General features: G+C 40.5%; 3 protein-coding genes across 3 annotated transcripts; 1 reads left to right on the top strand and 2 right to left on the bottom strand.

Annotated features, from left to right (window-relative positions):
* Window positions 1-839: 839 nt before the first annotated feature.
* Window positions 840-3,265, bottom strand: LOC131798527 (uncharacterized). The gene is made up of 3 exons (XM_059116181.2): window positions 2,900-3,265; window positions 1,743-2,051; window positions 840-1,247 (listed from the first exon to the last, which is right to left on the bottom strand). The coding sequence occupies exons 1-2, from the start codon at window positions 3,189-3,191 to the stop codon at window positions 1,756-1,758; spliced, it is 588 nt and encodes a 195-aa protein (XP_058972164.2). The 5' UTR covers window positions 3,192-3,265; the 3' UTR covers window positions 840-1,247; window positions 1,743-1,755.
* Window positions 3,266-5,418: 2,153 nt separating this feature from the next.
* Window positions 5,419-9,897, bottom strand: LOC131798303 (uncharacterized). The gene is made up of 4 exons (XM_066163937.1): window positions 9,541-9,897; window positions 7,549-7,857; window positions 6,878-7,018; window positions 5,419-6,151 (listed from the first exon to the last, which is right to left on the bottom strand). Exons 1-4 carry the CDS (start codon window positions 9,830-9,832, stop codon window positions 5,814-5,816), a joined length of 1,080 nt encoding a protein of 359 aa, XP_066020034.1. The 5' UTR covers window positions 9,833-9,897; the 3' UTR covers window positions 5,419-5,813.
* An 83-nt stretch (window positions 9,898-9,980) lies between these two features.
* LOC131798485 (transmembrane protein 199) lies at window positions 9,981-18,462 on the top strand. The gene is made up of 6 exons (XM_059116138.2): window positions 9,981-10,201; window positions 10,494-10,573; window positions 10,745-10,834; window positions 16,938-16,974; window positions 17,453-17,565; window positions 18,301-18,462. The coding sequence occupies exons 1-6, from the start codon at window positions 9,985-9,987 to the stop codon at window positions 18,376-18,378; spliced, it is 615 nt and encodes a 204-aa protein (XP_058972121.2). The 5' UTR covers window positions 9,981-9,984; the 3' UTR covers window positions 18,379-18,462.
* The last annotated feature ends 668 nt before the right edge of the window (window positions 18,463-19,130 follow it).

Genomic DNA, 19,130 nt, shown 5'->3' with positions numbered 1-19,130 from the left:
CCACAAACTTATTATGTATCTTGTTTTCAGAATTTAAATTTATATGTTAATTCTAGCGGCGAAATGTGAGTCAAAACCTGCTAGTATCAACGTCTTGCAAACCGGATTTAGAAAGCCAAAAGACGCCTGTTTGCCAAGTATTTGGGTTTTCTGAACAATATTGTTCAGTTCACAAACTCTGGCTAATAGCCACACAAAATTAATCTTTATCGTAACTTTATTCGAAAGGCTGCAGTCACTCAATTGATTTGCAATATCAAAACACAAGAGATTATAATCTCTTGCAAGACAACGTTGGCCGGTTCTAGTCTAGTCTCTGGCCGATGACTCATCGCATAAACGATCTATATCACCACTTCGTTAAATGCGGTTTGCAATCACTAACTTAACTGATCAAGGATCAGTTTCTTTTTCTCCAACTAGCGTTTTCTCAACGTAGCTGGCGTAAAATTTCAAGAAAAAACATCACAGATGTTAACGCCGGTTATAAAGGCAAACGCTCTACTTTTCCTTAGCGCCTTGTAGATATGCGCAACTGAACCGGCTCTTGCAATCCTTTGTCTTGAGTGTTTTCTGATATTCTCTGAGACTGAGGGTCATTATTTCATTCAACAAATGGAATATACCGATCTCTTTTCCTCAGTGGTCCACGCAGAATTTCTCAGCAACTTCTCGCATGCAAATTGCTCCGTTTAATAACGTCTGTGCAAGGCTCTTGTATGTTGCGTTGGCATTCCTCTTTTTTGCACGACAACCCGAGCATTTTATAAGTACATTCGCGCAGGCTGCTTGATCAGTTATTAGAACACCGTAATAACAAGCTGATCAAACTCAAGCAACGTACAAGCTTCTATTCTTCAAATTCACGGCGTACAGAGTAACAAAAATTCCTTTACTCGAATACAATTATAAATTAGTATTCATGATTGTGACATACATTAGTCTTTCGAAAAAAAGGAACACAGGTGGATATATCGATTATCTATTAACAACGCTTCGTTTTCTAAACTCTTTTTAGTGAAATCTACTGCTCAAACACTTTTTTCTTCGTCAAGAAAATCAATGATTAAATATATTTCTGGCTTGCTCGCTATCCCTGGGACATATTTTTGAGAATTGTTCTTTTCTTTCTAGGATTTTCTGTATCCCCATGCCACAAAAGAAAGCGGTAGATCGAAATATTGCAGGCTGCCTATTGGCAATCTTGTGACTTGATCCATTCATCCATCAGTTTCTTTGCGTTGAACCTGGTCATGCGTCAAACGTAAAATAAGATTAATTGATTAATCCTCTATTGGTGTCTCAGGTTTTTTGTCTCAATTTCTGGCTTCTTTTGTTTACTGTAGAAGAAACATGTCACAAAACAGTGAGTCATGCCTGATGTTGTTTCATGAGAAAATATTTTTCTCTTCCAATTCTTTCACCACAAATCTATCATGTATCTTGTTTTCAGAATCAGAACTTATGGGCAAATTCTCGCGGCGAAATGGGAGTCAAAACATATATACATGTACATAAACATATAGTCTCTCTCTCTCTCACATTACTTAGTCCAGCGACTTTTTTAGAGGCTTACGAGGAAAGAACAGTACAAATTTTAGGTTCGATTATCACAGCAAAGGTTCTTCTTTTTCTTCTCTCCCTATAGATATGAAACATGCAGTTCTATAATTTTTTTTCTTGTTTTTTAATAGTTTATACGAGAGTTAAGTTCATCTCATTATTCAACGACTGAAACATACCCATCTGTTTTTCTTAATTCTCCACGCAGAATTTCTCAGCAACATCTCGCATGCAAACTGTTCTGTGCAGCAACGCCCTTGCAAGGCACTGGTAGGTTGCCCCAGTAGTCTTTACCCTCCTCCATAACTCGAGCATTTTGTATTGACAATCAGAGACTTGTATGTGATCTTCCCTGATGCCATCTAACAAGGAGTCTTCTAACCCGAGAAGTCGACCAATCCAGACCCACTTTAATCCTAAGTCTTTGGCGATGGAGAGTAAGTCACTGCTGGAAACTACCCCGGGCTTGAGTCCTTCAATGTCGATCTCTGTAAGGTATTGAGACAACAAACGAGACAGCCGGGTGAGTGGCTATTGTTACAAAACTACCTTAAATCCGAGGGAGCCCAAACAAAATGTTAGCTCCGTAGAAAGAAAGATAAATCGAGAGGGCGCAAGGGTAGCTGAAGGTGGAGGAGATTCAACGGATTACAAACGACCAGCCTGGAAAATTAAGTGATTTTACGTTGTTGTTTTGTAAGGAACGGCCCGCAAATGTGCAAAGTCTTGAAACGCACGTTTATTAACTCCTTTTTTTTCGCTACCCTTTCGTTGGTGTTGCTTTCATGGTTTAGTCCCTGTTTTGGTTTATTATCGTTTGCATCGCGTTACATCATCAAAATGTTGGCGATAGCTCAGAAACACGATCAAATCCCCCCCTCCCCCGTCCCTCAAGGATTTCTGTCCACCTCCCCCTCGAAACGATTAAATATTTCATTTTACTATGATATCACCCACTTAAAAGTATGTACCATTTTGACTACTAACAACTCTGATAATTTTAAGCGCACATCTGTGACGTGCTTTGGTTTTGTTTCGGTTGTTTGCTAGTTAAACATCCGAATACTTATGTCTCAACTTCATCCCATTGTTTACCGAAAGATCTAACGCTGTTAACAGTCACACTTGAATGAATCAGTGTAAAAACTGTCTAAGTCAATCCACAAGGAGGTAACATGTACTATATATTCTTCCAGATGCCAGAATCAAGAATCAGTGAACCAGCTACTTGAGTAAATGAAATCCCTCCTAAGAAATCTAAGTTCTCTGTAAATGTCGCCGCTCTTGTTGTTTGAGGTGCTGTACAATAAGCTTCGAAAAGATTTCAATCTCTTACCTTCGTCCAAAGAGCTCCTGTCTCTTCCCTCACAGTATTCTTGAACCAAATCATTACGCAATACGGCTTCGTGTGCAAGGGCCTCACGCAAGACTTGATAAGTAGCCTGAGATCCCTTTTTCCCTTTCCAAGTTTGCAGCATTCGGTAAGCTTGTTCGAAGACATTCCGTCTGTAGTCATCACATATTCTTGATACTTCTCCAGAAAGACCAAGAACATGTGAAAGCTTTTTCCAATCGTCTGATAAGTCAAAGACAAGATCGATAAGACAAGTCGTGGTAATCGACTCCATTAAGCGGCTTTTGAGGGCTTAAACAAACCAAAATATCACAGAAAGCTCGTCTCAAATTCACGGAAGTTGGCGAGTTCGAGAAATTTTGATAGTTCCGGTTTAGGAGAGCCGACTGTGGTGTAGGTCAGCAGTTCTTAAACGAAACAGAGATGGCGGTCGATGTTGTTTTTAACAAGCCGCATCCAAATCACTACCGTAAAAGCCATAAAATACAATCATATTCCACAGGGTCTCGTAGAAAGACTATCGAGTTATACAGGAATTTTTGTGGGGAAAATATATTCCGTACTAGAGGAGAGTATATTTCCTATTCCGCTTAATTCAGCGGAGCAACATTGGTAATGTTTTCGAGAAAATACTGAAATAAAAACACGAGTCACACAAAAATAACTTGGGCAACCTTGATTGCTACATAAGCACTATATAATATGATATTGTGATTTTTCCTGCTGAGAGAGTAAAGAAGTTGTTAGCTGGGTTTACGAGGCCTGTTCGGCAGTTTTCCCACCCTTTAGATCAATATTTGTAATGCTTCGAGGGTTAGCCCTTTGTCATTCGCTCTGATGAAGGACTAACGTTCGAAAAGTCAGCTATAGAACTCTTTACGGTGGCCAGTCTACATTATCGATTCAGTTGAAGTTACGGACGGTTTCACGGGCGACTTCAATACGATAAACAGTAAATTAAACGTTGAACCTTTTAGCTGGTTTATTTACCACAACTTTATAGTGATAATTCGAGATGACAGAAAAACACGCGTGTTTGGTTCAAAGTTCAATCTCGCTCTCCTAATGTAAAAGTAGTACTATGTTGATCGCGATGATCCGACAGCTATACTGCCAGGCTTCTCAGGCGACCAAGACAAATGCGTACGTTTTATTGTACAAAGCCCCTTGGTTTGCTGTTATTTATGTGTTTGACGCGCATTCATTGCATTTGAATCCTCCTTGTTGATCCTTGTTATTATCCCGACTCGTGAATTATGTTCCCTTATCGATCCGTTTCCTTGCTCAGACCACGCAAATTTTGGTGATTTCACGTTGTCGTTTTGCACAGGACGGCAAGGAAATGTACACAGTTTTTAAACGCACGTGATGAACTATTATTCTGCTTACTAGATCTTTCGTTTTGCTACGTCCTCGTTGCCGCCGCCGTCGTGGTTTTGTTAAAGGTCCCTAACATAAGCGCTTGGGCGCGAGGGTTTCTTCGCCCGCAGGATGAGGCCTCGAGCATTGCGAGTTAGCAACAATTCTGCAATGGGTCTAGCACTGATATTATTAGCACCAGACCCCCGGCTAACCTCTCCCCTAGACCTCTCAAATCTTCCCGAGAACGGAAAAATGCGCGTCTTGCAGCGCTAATTATAAGGGTCTGCTCGCAGGCTCGGAATTTCGATGCCGTTGTCTCTAAAGACGTTACTTAGGATGATATCTTATGTGGATGGCTTATTTAACCCTACGGGTATACCAGTGGAGCGCATCATGCCAATAAACTTAACTTGGTTCCAAATAGGAACATGTCCTGTTTCATTAGCGTGTTTTGAAACCCCTCAGTATGTTTAAGCAAGCTGTATGTCTCTTTTATGCCCGTTCATTCTTTCGGTCATCGCTGTCGCCGTTTCGCCGATATATAGTTTGCCACATTTTCAAGGGATCTTGTAAAAAAGGGATCTTTAGGTTGCACCAGGTGTGGCGATCAATGCAATCGATATCCTGGCTCTATATCGTGAGATAAACTATCAAACTTTCATATAGTTATAACACTAACACGTTCAATTTTTTTCAGCAAATGACTCGTCCACCTTTGTCTTCTCCAAAAACTAAAACTCTCTGCCACAGCCGATTCGTGTATATCCAAACAGTCTCTGTTGAAAACCAATTTTTTTGTTTTTCACTCACTCCAGAGCTAATAGTTTGACTTAAGAAACTAAAAGCAGAACACGTAGAAGGAGATTATGAAAGAAAGGCCCTTTCTGTCATAATAAGTTTCAAATATGAAGTCATAAGTTTTCATAAGTCTCAAATGTAAAAGTAGTGCTTGAAGAAGCTCTCTTGCTTGAGGGAAAAGTACGCTCTAGAAACAACATCATCTTCCATTATTTCTGCCATTAAATAGTCGGTGTATGAAAAACGGTAGCCATGATCTAAAGTCAAAAGAGTATCACAACCGCTCGGAGATTGTCCTTTAATATGCTAAGAATTTGGCTAAAGATGTTGATATTTCCAAAGAATGATTGGCAAGCAGATTTCCGCAACAATTTTATTTGGGAAGAATTAGAAAAATATAACAAAAGCGAAATAAAAAAAAACAAACACAGAACTGTCCTTTTTTAAAAAGCTCAGTCTTAATTTAGGTTTGTGGGATGCTTGTCCTCTTGAGGAGATACTCTAGAAAGAGGGGCAACTTTCTCATAATGATTGCAAATTTCGGAATTAATACCGCACTATGAGACAGACTACTAAATGAAAAGTCATTGAGTCTTCTTCTCAAACGATGTCTTCCTAGCTTTGAAAATCAATGCGTAATACTATTTCCGGACTGCTCGCTGTCCGTTAAACACTTTTTGCGAAATCTTCCCTTCTTTCAAGGATTCAACCCGGTGGTCGGTTTAAATATTGCAAGCTACACATTTGTAGTCTTTTTCTTGATCCATTCATCAACCACTATCTTTGCATCAGATCTTCCAATCGCCTCCAACTTGTTACAAAGTTCGTCAATTGAGACTGAGTTTGCGCAGTCAGTGAGTAGGGCTTCCGTAGGACCATTCCTCGACTGGAAATACAAGATCTTCTCCACAGTATATCCCATCTCACAAGCGAGATCTTTGTAATCTCCTCCTAATGGACGCTCGGGATCTAGTTTAATGGCCAATTCTTTCCACACTTTGTATGGCAGAATGGTGATGACGTTCTTAGTTATGCAATCATCAGCCGGCTCAGGAACTCTGGGTGGCGTGGTACCTGGTCATAAGTTAAACGTATAATACTTTCAGTTGATAGTTATTTCTAAACCTCGTTTTCCTTCTCCTTGCTTTTGCTAACTTAACAGTGAGGGTCAAATGAATCATGCTGAATGTTGTTCCATGGGAAGACATTTTCTCTTTCCTTTTCATTTCGACCCTACGTCGTGGTAGTTGCCGACCAAGAAAGAATAAAATGCTTTACCACAGAGGGAGAAAGAAGTTCGAAAAGCCAAATCAAGTAGTCAAACCCGACCCGCTCGCTTTGTAGTTCAGAACATTATGCACCTGTCACGCGGACGGGTGTGTTTCCTATCTGTCCGTTTGACTCTGAGGGTGAGATTTCCTTACTCTCATCTCCACAATTGTCCCCGAAGATTTCCAGCTTACTTCAGATAGGCACTAATTATCGCTAAACAAAATTCCCAAAAATTATCGAAATTTTAGGTGAAGGAAATATTTGCTTCGCGGACAGCAAATATACGGGGAGGAGAAACATCAACAACAACAGCAACTCCGCTTACCTTACTCTACCCTCCCTCCCACTGCAAACCTGGGTCCTGGGTTTCAATAACAGACCATTTTTCAATCATTCATCTGCTAATTAAACTTTTAACCACTTCACTGTACTATCACCAGCAGTTTAAACCTTCTTTGCACTGCCTTCTTTAACAATAGTGACTAAAGTAAAGAGATGTACCGAGCCACGAGTTCAGACTGAGCTTACCTTGAAAGCTTTTGTTTCCTGTTGCACCTGGCGCCTCGGTATAGCTTCCCGCGAATTCACATGCCGTAGAACCATTCAGGGTCAAATTCTTCAATTTCTTATCAATTGGTGTGTTTCCTTCACCAGAAGGTGCAGCAGAGGCTGATTTAAGTAATGAAAAAACGTAAGCTACTACATGCAATTAAGACTTTATCAGGGGCTCTCTTGCGAGGAATAGTTTCGTATTAGGGTTCATGTAAAAGTACACCCGGAAATCCCGAATGTTTTAAATAGTGACACGATCAATAAAACAATAACAAGACGCAAGAGAATATAATCTCTTGCAAGACAATATTGGCCGGTTTATAGTCTCTAGCCGATGATCACCCGCAAAAACAATCTATATCACCACTTCGTTAAATGTGGTTGCAATCGCTAACGAACTGTTTGAAACTCAAGTGATCAGAGATCAGCTTCTTTTTCTCCAGCTAGCGTTTTTTTAACGTGGCTGACATGAAATTAAAGATAAAAACATTACAGATGTTAACACTGGGTATAAAGGCAAAGGTTCTACTTTTCCTTAGCGTCTTATGGATATGCTCAACTGAACCGGCTCTAGCAATCTTTTTGTCTTGTGTTCTGATATTCTCTGAGACTGAGGGTTGTTATGTCATTCAGCAACTGGAACATACCGATCTCTTTCTCTCGGTGGTCCACGCAGAATTTTTCAGCAACTTCCCGCATGCCAACTGTTCTGTGTAACAACGCCCGTGCAAGGTACTCGTAAGTTGCGTCGGAATCTTTTTTCTTACACCACCACTCGAGCATTTTGTAAGTACATTCGTAAGTTTGTGAGAGATCCTCTTTGATGCCGTCTAACAAGGAGTCTTCAAGCCCGAGAAGTCGGCCGACCCACATCCACTCTTTTCCAAAGTTGTTGGCAATGGAGAGCATGTCAGCGATGGTAACCATGCCGGTCTTGAGTCCTTTAAGGTCGATCCCTGCAAGACGTTGAGAGAGAGAAAAAAAACGAAACAATGAGGCGTAGCTCTTCTTGCAGAACTGGAAGCTAAGGAACCCAGACAAAATGGCACATCAGTGGAAAGAAAATCCCAACGAAAGAGGGGATAAAAAAAATCAAGGCTACGAGAGACCACTCATCCTCTCTGGATGGCTAAGGATGGAGAAGAATACGAACGACTGCAAATGAGGAACTTTGTCGAGACACACAACCTTTCAGGACGGTATTCACCCTGAGATCCTTTATAGTGTAGGAGAGCCTAGGGGACTAGTCTGGTACCCAGACCTTTCACGGCCAAGCTGTTGTACTACATTTCAGTTACATGTAATAGTGTAGTTTGATCGACCGGGTAAGTGTAGCCCTGAGAAGGACTGTTGTCCGTAGTGGTGACCGACGTTTCGAAAACCTGAGTGGAAGTCATCATCAGAATCACTTGACTCAAAAAATTTTTTTTTCTTTGTCCCACGCTCGTCACAAGACTAAAAAACATCTCTCTCTAAGAATAAATTAATTGAATGAAAAGCGCTCGTTGACTTTTGTTCTAGAGTTTTAAGTTTTCCGAACTGCCAAGATGTTGGGAAAGGCCGCAAACTGCCATATGCTGCCCAGGATGATTACGGAGCGTCGCTCCATTTTCTGAATAGAAACCCACACACAAGTCATAATTCCTCCAATCGCTCGGACGAATTGCTAACGCTCGAAACGTCCGCTTTTAAACTCTTTACGGCGGCCAATTTACGTTATCAACTCGGTTAATAATTCTAAATTACCCTATTTCTAATTCTGTCTGAAAAGGCTATACGAGGCTGAACGAGTCGATATTCCGAAACCCAAAACAATTGAATCGAGGGCCGTATTTCGCTCAGAAGAAGGTCAGAGATAAAATAATAAAGCAGCACAACCCCGGCCACGACTTATCTTAAGTTCCCCCCCCCCTCCCCCTACGGTATGAATACTATCGCTTTACATCGCACAAAACCACTTATACACGGCGATAACTGATAGGACACAGACGGCACGTAATAAGTGACACGACACTCTGCGATCAATTAAATCAGGCTGAGATTGATCGTTGAAAATAATAGTGAACGATACAGATTAATAACCACACGAGTGATAATAATAACCGACGGCACACTTTCTCAAATTCAATGGGTTATATGATCTACCTGTGACCTGAAGAATTTGAAGGGCTTCGTTTCCTCTTTTACCTCGAAATAATTCAATATTGCAATGTACTGTAACAATATGTAGTCGAAAGTATACACACTATTGAGGATCAGTTTGACCCAACACAAACAAATCTGATGATTCTGGCGCAAATATGTAAAGCGCTTTTGTTTTGTTTGTTTGTCTGTCTGTTATTTAAACAACTGAATAATAATGCCCAGAAATCGTCGGATTGATTACCAAAGATGTAACGCTGTTGTCGGTCACACTCGAATGGATGATCGATAAAACTGTCTCGTTTTCGACTCAGTCATTGCTAAAGGACGTAGCAAACACGATATATTCTTCCAGGTGTTAAAATCAAGAATCACTGAGCCAATTATTTCAAAAGAAATTAAATAACTTGTAAGAAATCGAAGTTCTTCGTAAATTTCGCCGCTCTTTTTGTTTGAAGCGCTGTGCAATAAGCTTCGAAACGATTTCAATCTCTTACCTTCGTCCAAAGAGCTCCTGTTTCTTCCCGCACAGTATTTTTGTGCCAAATCATTACGCGACACCACATCGTGTGAAAGTGCTTCACCTAAGGCTTGATAAGTAGCCTGGGATCCGTTTCTTCGTTTCCAAGTTTGCAGGATTCGGTAAGCTTGCTCGAAGACATTCCGTTTGTAGTCATCACATATTCTTGATACTTCTTCAGAAAGACCAAGAACACGTGCAAGCGTTTTCCAATCAACTGATAAGTCAAAGGCAAGATCAATAAGACAAGTCGTGGTAATTGACTCCATTTAGCTGCCCTTGAAAGCCTAAGCAAAATTAAATATTGCGGAGAGTTCAATTCAAAACGCGGAAGTTGGCGAGATTGGAGGAATGGTGATTGTTTCCGGTCACAAGCAAAATTGAGCCAACTGTATGTCAGCAGTTTTCAAACGAAACAAGTATGGCGGTAGATGTTGTTTTGACAAGCCACATCCAAAACACCATCGTAAATGCCATCAAATACGATCATATTCCACAGGATCTCGCCGAACGACTATCACAATATACAGATGTTTCTCTGGAGAAACAAGATTCCACGCAAGGGGTCTGCAAAGTTCCTATTCCGTTTAAGTTAGTGAAGCAACTTTGGAAATGCGTCCGAGAGAAGCATGATTCAGGTAAAATAATTCGAGCTACTTTAGTTAACGTATAAGCTCTTTAGAACATGATCTTGATACCTTTCATACTCAGAGAGTTCATAAATTTTACTTTCTTAGCCATCGGTAGGAAAAGACCTTTCTTTAAAAAGGAGTAATCCTAGAAGATTAGCAGTATAGAAGTCGATCGCGAAACGTCTCGATCAATAAAATTGATAGCCTGACTTTTACATCGTGAGACAAACGATTAACTGTTTGTTGTTGTTGTTGTTTTTTTTTTTATCTAAGGGTATTTAATTTTGTTTCTTTCCAGATTCAAGCTCAAATATGTATTTACATGAGTTGCTTTGTGGAAGTGAAGTTTATGTAGAGCCACTAAAACTACCAGAAAAGGTAGGTGATAAAATATAATGTAATCACTGAAAACTCTCTTAAATGCCCCGTTTGAATTTAGCCATTGACTCCCTCTCCTTTGTCTTTTCATCAGACCGTAAATTTTACTTTACATGTACACATCTATCCAAATTTTCTAATGTGAATAACATTAGTTTTTTTTTCATTCAGAGTCCAGAGCTTGTAGCACGTCTTAAGAAACTAAAAGCAAAACAAGAAAAAGTGGAGTATGAAAGAATGGTTTCAAATATTGATCAAAAGGTAGTGCATAATCCTGAAACTTTCTTGCTTGAGGGAAAAGGTCGCTCCAGAAACATAATTGTCTTAACTACATGAAAGAGTATATACCATATTTTCTCAAATAATCACCTGAGTGCTTATTCAAAATTTTGATTAAAAGGAGGGGCATTTATTGGAAAGAGTGGGGGGCTTATTATTCTCTTGTACTGATTCCGCTGTAGGCAAAGCTAAAACAAGTGTTAAATAAAGTGGTAGTAGAAACAGGTTTTACTTCTATATCAACCATTTAAGAAAGTGAAGGAGGTGGGGGTGCTTATTTGATAGGGGTGCTTTTTTTACATTATTGCTGATGGCATGGCCACCTTTTTGGGGTAGGACCTGTGCTGTATTCGATTTACGTTTACATTAATTCAGCCTCGCTTCCGTTCATGATTCGATGTATGATCACTTCCGGTAATGGCGACGACACATGTTAGAAGTTATTAAAAGTTCTGTGTTGAAATCAAAGAATATATCTCCGTTTCTCGTGCCATCCGAACACCACATGGTGTCAGAAGTGAACAAGAAGATATAAACTGTGTCCAGAACGGATATTTAGCGATCAGTGATCAGGAATTACGCGGAAATATGGCTACGAATCTTCCACCACCGAAAGCTCTTTGTCTATCGGGAAATGCAAGTGAGAATTTCAAGTTGTTCAAGCAGCAGTACGAATTATATGTGAACGCCATTGGATTATCTACTGCCAGTAAGGAAAGGAGAAGTGCTATACTGCTAAATCTCGCAGGTGAGGAGGCGCTGAAAATCTACAATGGCTTCACATGGGCTCCAGCGGTAGGTGACCCCGAAGGGGAGGAACATGTACCAGCAGAGGACAAACTGGATCCGGAATTAATTCTGGAGAAATTCCAGAGGTTCTGCACGCCGAAAACAAATGTTACTTATGAACGTTACAAGTTTCACAGGTATACGCAATCAGAACTAAAGGACGATTTTGTCAGAGATAAGATCGTATTGGGTATAAATAGTGATAAGGTCAGAGCACGGCTGTTGAGAGATGGTGAACTGACTTTAGAAAAAGCGATAAATGAGTGTAGAGCAGAAGAATGTTCTGGAAGGTGGGCTCAGGATATAAAAGGAGAGACTTCTAAAGTGCAGGCAGTTCAACATAGGCGGAAAGGAGGCCCTCGTGACAAGGGACCACGTAGTAACGGGCAGCAAAGAAGTGCATCAAATTGCTCCCAGGCGTCGAATAGCCGGTCATGCCGGTGGTGTGGAAAGGAGGTGCACCCCAGAGAAAGATGCCCTGCAAAAGACAGTAAATGTAACAAGTGCAAACGCCCAGGACATTGGGGCAAGGTCTGCAGGAGTAGTAAAGGAAAAGGGTCTGTACAAGAGGTAGCAGAAGTGCAGTCTGACTCAGATGAGTACTACTTCTTAGGAAGCATCAGTGATGAAAGTTACTCTATTGAGAGTATCAACAACAGGAAACGTAGGAGTGCATGGTTTACGGAAGTCCAGGTGTCAGGTCAGAGCCTGAAATTTGCTGTTGATACTGGAGCAGATGTGACAGTCATTTCCAAAGCTGTGTATGATACACAGTTTTCACACTTCATTTTGCAGAAGCCTGACAGGCCTCTTAGTGGCCCAGATCAAAGCAACCTTTCAACTCTTGGATTCTTTACTGCAGAACTAAAGAAAGGTGATCAGACAATCACAGAGGATATATATGTGTTCCCCAAAGGCTCTCTATTGCTAGGTAGAGACGCTTGTGCAGATCTAGGTGTCGTTAAGTTCATTGGAAAAGTTACGTCAGATCCTATCCAGTCAGCGGAGTTCGGATCAATGTTCAAAGGCTTAGGAAAGCTAGAAGGAGAATATAAGATTAAGATCGAGCAAAACGCAGAGCCATACAGTGTGATGACTCCCAGGAGGATATCTATTCCACTACTTCCTCTAGCCAAAGCTGAACTTGACAAGCTTATCGAGCTAGATGTTATAGAACGGTGCACAGAACCATCGGAATGGTGTTCTCCTATGGTCGTGGTGCCTAAAGGAAATGGCAAAGTGAGGATCTGTGTGGATCTCACGAAGCTTAACGAAGTAGTGAAGAGAGAAAGAATCATGCTCCCCACAGTAGATTATACAATTGCTCTGATGGGAGGTGCTAAGGTTTTCTCTAAACTGGATGCCAATGCGGGCTTCCACCAAATCTGCTTGGATGAAGATTCAAGGAAACTGACCACGTTCATCTCACCATTTGGTCGATTTCGATATAAGCGAATTCCCTTCGGTATCAAATCTGGCCCTGAGAAGTTTCAGAGTGAGATCTACCGAATACTAGGTGGTCAACAAGGTGTGGTATGTCTCATGGATGACATTGTCGTGTTCGGAAAGAACCAGGAGGAACATGACGAGAGACTCGTACAGACATTAACACGGCTGAAAGCAGCAGGTGTCACCTTGAATAAGGATAAGTGCCAATTCAGCAAAAGCCAGATTGACTTTCTAGGTCATCGGATCGGAGTTAATGGTGTGGAAAGCTCTCCAGAGAAGGTTGAGGCTATATTGAAAATGCGTGCTCCAGAGAATGTGAGTGAGGTAAGAGGTCTGATGGGTACAGTGAACCAGCTCATGAAGTTTGTACCCAACCTTGCTACTATGACACAACCTCTACGTGAACTCTTGAGCTCTCACAGTGCATGGTGCTGGGGTCCAGCACAGGAACAGGCTTTTAAAGAGATTAAACAATGCTTGACGAGCAGCCCAGTGTTGCAAATATATGATCCTTCACTAGAGACCAAGGTGTCAGCAGATGCGTCTTCATACGGACTTGGCGGAGTGCTTTTGCAAAAGCACGGTGACAGGTGGGCGCCAGTGGCGTATGCGTCCAAAAGCCTTCTGGATGTAGAGAAAAGGTACGCCCAGATTGAAAAGGAGGCCTTAGCTAGTACCTTCGCATGTGAACGATTCACAGATTACATTCTGGGAAAGGATATTATACTAGAGACTGATCATAAGCCTCTTGTACCACTGCTATCCACGAAGGAGTTGGATCAACTACCCGTACGTATTCAACGAATGAGAATGAGGCTCATGAGATACTCGTTCACACCTGTTCATGTGCCAGGAAAACTGTTGTACACTGCCGACACGCTATCCCGTTCTCCAACACCAGCCAAATCAGGTGATTCATTTCATGAGGAAGTGAACTTATATGCTCATCAAGTCATAGCTGGAATGCCTATCAGTGATAGCAAATTAGATGATATTATGATCCATCAACAGGAGGATGAAGCATGCAGGCAAATTATGAACTATGTAGCTGAAGGTTGGCCTGAAAAACATAATGTCAAGGGTTTAGTCAGCCCTTATTTTGCTCATAGAGCAGAGCTGACAGTGGTTAAAGGGCTGTTGATGATGGGACCTCGAGTCGTTATACCATCGTCTATGAAATTGGAAGTCCTGGATAAGATCCACGACGGTCACCAAGGGATTGTCAAGTGCAAGGCATTGGCCAGAAACACAGTGTGGTGGCCAAGCATGATGAAGAATATAGAGGAGTTAATTGAAAACTGTCGCAAGTGTCAGTCTAACAGGAAAAATCCTCCAGAACCTCTAGTTCCTACCATGCTCCCACAACGACCATGGCAATACATAGCCACTGATGTCTATGAACTCAATAAAAGACTGTATTTAGTAATGATTGATTACTACTCCAGATGGATAGAGGTAGCTAGTCTGAGTTCAACCGCCTCAGCAGAGGTCATAGACAGGATGAAACGTGCATTTTCCAGATTCGGAATTCCAGATCAAGTAAAATCTGACAATGCCAGCTACTATACATCAAGGGAATTTAAGATGTTCACTTTAGATTACGGGTTTCGACATGTCACTAGCAGCCCAGGTCATGCTTCAGGCAACGGTGAAGCAGAGAGAGCAGTGCAAACAGCTAAACGTCTCCTAGCTGGCTCTCAAGATCCTTATCTTGCTTTGCTACAGTATAGAGCGACACCATTGGCTAATGGTTATTCTCCAGCTGAGCTAATGATGTCAAGGAGGCTAAAAACCAAAGTGCCGGTGGCCCCGTCTCAGCTGTCCCCAAACCTTGTGCAGAATCATGCCCTACGTCAGTTTGAAGACAATCACAAAACCAAACAGAAGCTGCACTTTGACAGAAGGCATTCAGCGAGGCCTCTTGTTCCCTTAGAGAAGGGAGATGAAGTGATGGTACAAGACAGAGGACAGTCTGGAATAGTAGTGGAGAAGTGCACACCTCGTTCTTATGTGATCCATACGGACACTGGGTCATATAGAAGGAATAGAGTACAGATCAACAAGATACCACCCCCACCCCCAGCTGCAGCTACATCTCCAGCCAAACCCACACCGGTGCCAGTACCTCCATCACCTAAACTTCCTTCACCCCAAACTGCTAACACTGCAGAAGGAACTGGCACATCAAAAGTGTACACCAGATCTGGCCGTCAATCTAAGCCCTCATCTAGATTGAAGGATTATGTGCCATAAGTGAAGTTATACTTTCTGGCCAGATTTTCTCTGGTTTCTCAGACAGAAAGTCATAACTATGAACGCGTATTCTAGTGTGTGTGAGACTTAGTGCAGAGGCAAACGACAATAGCTACCCAGGATGTGTTTCTTAACAAAATGACGATTACTTGAGGACATTTGATTGACGTTGTTTTGATTTTGAATTTCACGCTAGATAAGAAACAAGTATGTCTAAGTAGTTTCTCTTTTATTATCTTAAAGGGGGAGATGTGCTGTATTCGATTTACGTTTACATTAATTCAGCCTCGCTTCCGTTCATGATTCGATGTATGATCACTTCCGGTAATGGCGACGACACATGTTAGAAGTTATTAAAAGTTCTGTGTTGAAATCAAAGAATATATCTCCGTTTCTCGTGCCATCCGAACACCACAGACCCTTATCAGTTCATGGGCACTTGTTCATAGAAGTACTGTAAATGAAACATGGCAGTGATCAGGCTTTGAGATCAAAAGGGTAACTTTGCTGTTGGCAAATTACCTTCAACATACTAAAAATTTGTATACAAATGCTTTGACCTTGAATTTTCCTTAGTAACCTAATTGTTCAGCTGATAACATTACTTTGTAGAGTTGTACATTACACTGTAGAGTTTTTGAAATTGCTCAATCATTATCAAGTCTATACTTACTTTAGTTCTTTGAGAGAGCTAGAGAGATTGTTCTTGTAATTCACATTTTATAGGGGTAGCACAAATAATTTTTATGCTATTTCAGTTAGAATGAAAATAGTGATTTTTCCTTCTGTGATACCTTAAGTCACTGAAAACTTACTTTCAAACATAATGTCATTTCCTCCATCTTGCGACACCTAGTATCAGTGTCTGCATCTTACCACTATGGGAGTCATTTAAGGTCATAAAACTAATAGAAGTAATTAAAATAACTGTGAGCTTGGTAGGGCTGAGACATTAGGGCACAGGGAAACCAAGCAAAGGCAAATTCCTGATAAGAGACCACCAAGATCTTGACTTTGTTAGCATTTTTTTTCCCAAGGGTAGCCTGAGAATAATTATATTTTACTTTGTCTGAGGCAAAGTGGTGGGATGGTACAGAAATGAGTAGACTGACCTGAATAATTAACCCTTTAACTTCTAAGAGTGACTGGCATCTAATTTCTCCTTACCATATCACCCTTGAATCAAAAATTAAGGTCAGGAGAATAAAGCAGCTGATCACCCACTGAATAAACTCTTGATTGTTAGACAAATTCTCCATGTTGGCATCTTAGGAAATGTTTAGAGAACAGTATGGAGAATATGCATTCTGATATTAGGGTGTGAGGGGTTAGAGCTGAAACTTTCAATATTGTAATGCTTGCAGTTTGGGGGGTGGTTACATAGTTTGAAACCATAATTCCTACATGCCCAATTAGGAAATGTTGATTTTGAACATCAAAAGGAATTCCAAAAATCAAATATAAGAATAGAACATTCTTTGTACCAAAAAGTAACATTTGTTTCTTCACAAGCCCTTTTTGGTCTGCTAAGAAATTGTGAATTTTTTGGAGCTTGTGTGTTCTTAACTCCGGTTTTCTTTGTTTTTCTCTGTAGTGGCATCAAACTGATGGAATGCAATTTGGACAAGAAGGTGAGTGTTGACAATTTTATTGAAATTAATTACATAATCTAAATGTGCAGATGAAACTCAAGTGGAGAAATGGGCCTTGTTGGTGAGCTACAATTATGGCAATTGCAGAAAAGAGGCTTAAAAAATTTTAGCTTCAATGTGATTCAAACCCATGTCTCCCAGATACTTGTTGGGTGCCACTACAAACTGTACTTAAGAGCCACAGGTAGGGAGTGATACAAATTTTGGTGGGTTCTGGTTTTCCTGTGGTGGAATCTGATAAAAATTTAATGAAACAATTCATGTTGGAGAAATAATCCTTTCAGGTGAGCTGTAATTTAAGCTCAGTCTTCTTTTCTGCAATATCACTTAAATCTGTTAAATATTTGGCTGATATCACTATTTATTTCCTTGTGGGTTTTTCATAGTAATTCATATCTGTGACCAATTTGTTTCCTCCAACACATGCTAAAACTGTGACTCCTGTTTTTCCTTTCAGTTCGCTCTGGTGGCAAACAGTTGTCTTCAATAATCAACTTCCTGTTGTCAATAAGTGCAACATTCACATTTGGTTACATTGCATCACAGTACGCTTTTCCTTCCATTGCTGTGGTATGTAACTTTGAAAGGTGTTATGCAACAATACTTACAGCTGTAGCTCTGGAGCAGGGAGAGGCTTAGACTGAAGCAAGTTTTAAGGGAAAAATATGGACCCCCATTTTAATTCTATGAGGTTTTAATATACCCCCCCCTGCCCCTGCCCGCACGGGTAAATAGTACTTTTTGCACATGCCGATTGGCTAGTTTGGAAGTGATTAGCAAGTACTATTTACCTCTGAGTACCCAAAGGAATAAGTCAAAATCACACCTCAAGAGTTCAATTTCAGACCATTTCTTGGTTTATCAACAGAAACAGGCTTACTTTTTGCTTTCTGTGTTGTTGTGGTATTTACTTATTATAGAAACAATTATTCACGCAAAGTCTGTAAAAGCAGTGGAGATTCACAGAGCCACAAAGCCACTCATAAAATATCCTCCGTGCTCAGAAATTGGGGCTTTTGTGTTTTGAAAAATTCCCTTGGCACAAGTTAAAGCTAGCCAGAGTAAGAAATGTTTGTGAAGTTGAGATTAACTTTGACCCAAAATCATGGCCTTTGGAAAACCTCTTCAGTTGTAACTTTTGGTCAATAACAGTCTAAAATTAACCTATGAACCTTTGTCAACAAACATGGAGAATTCAGAGTGATTTTTAATCTGACAGTTCAGCTAAAAGAGGGCAGTGAACTGAGTAATCCCTGACCTGGTTGGAATCAAATAACTGATCATTATTTTTTCTTTTTGTTTCAGCAAGTGATTATTGGAGTTTTGCTGGCATTCATTGTAGCAATTGCTGAATTGTATTTTATGGCTAGAGTGGAGATTTGATTGAGCTGAAAATTAGTTTTCAATTAAAAATAAAATAATTTTATGCTATAAATGATGAAAATGTAATAAACATCTAATATGAAATGAAAATGGTAGTTGCACGTGTGTGCTCAAAGTGATGTTGCACTGAATACTATTTCCTCCAATGTAATATGTAAATATGCATGCCAGGTGGGGAATGAAAGAGAAATAATATTATTTAGATACTACACTGGACATGGGATATACCAACAAGGAGTACACCCCTATAACTCCCCATATTTTGGTTGGGTTACTGAAGAACAGCTGTTTTTGTTTATTCTAGAAAAATAGCAAACAAATTTGGTAAGAAAGTTGTTACCCAAGAAACTCTGATAGAGGCCTCTGGGGAGCTTTTTGCCTTGCAAAAGAAGCAGTCAGGCATAGATAAATGCTAATTACTGGTTGGGAGGTCTATATGGGAAGAAACAGTACCCAAGGTTTTGACTACGAGCAGACAAACCTACAGCCTTACTTAACTTTTTTGACTGTGGTTTAAAGCTTTACTCATTACAGCCAATCAGATTTTAAAGGCTGGCCTGCTGAGAGGCTTCAGAAAAACAAAAAAAAGCTTTAGAAACTCTTTACGAAAGCCAATTTACATTATCAACTCAGTTGGTGAAACTAAAATTATCTTGTTATACTCCCCATCTACCCCGACACAGCACCTTGGTTTCTTTAGAAACTTACACCCTTTATTAATAGTTATAAGAACTCTTCACGTGCATTAAGTC

This window comes from Pocillopora verrucosa, chromosome 3 (genome assembly GCF_036669915.1).
Source record: "Pocillopora verrucosa isolate sample1 chromosome 3, ASM3666991v2, whole genome shotgun sequence".
Lineage (NCBI taxonomy): Eukaryota > Metazoa > Cnidaria > Anthozoa > Scleractinia > Pocilloporidae > Pocillopora > Pocillopora verrucosa.
The sequence above is the reverse complement of the archived record's forward strand: the minus strand, read 5'-3'. Positions and strand labels throughout refer to the sequence as shown.

Coding starts and splice junctions, on each gene's coding strand:
- LOC131798303 (XM_066163937.1), bottom strand. CDS start 9,832: ATGGAGTCAATTACCACGACTTGTCTTATTGATCTTGCCTTTGACTTA. Junction 7,858..9,540: donor CAGGAGCTCTTTGGACGAAG/GTAAGAGATTGA, acceptor AACGTCTTGCAG/GGATCGACCTTAAAGGACTC. Junction 7,019..7,548: donor CCACCGAGAGAAAGAGATCG/GTATGTTCCAGT, acceptor TACTTAAATCAG/CCTCTGCTGCACCTTCTGGT.
- LOC131798485 (XM_059116138.2), top strand. CDS start 9,985: ATGGCGGTAGATGTTGTTTTGACAAGCCACATCCAAAACACCATCGTA. Junction 10,202..10,493: donor CCGAGAGAAGCATGATTCAG/GTAAAATAATTC, acceptor GTTTCTTTCCAG/ATTCAAGCTCAAATATGTAT. Junction 17,566..18,300: donor CTTTTCCTTCCATTGCTGTG/GTATGTAACTTT, acceptor TTTTTGTTTCAG/CAAGTGATTATTGGAGTTTT.
- LOC131798527 (XM_059116181.2), bottom strand. CDS start 3,191: ATGGAGTCGATTACCACGACTTGTCTTATCGATCTTGTCTTTGACTTA. Junction 2,052..2,899: donor CAGGAGCTCTTTGGACGAAG/GTAAGAGATTGA, acceptor AATACCTTACAG/AGATCGACATTGAAGGACTC.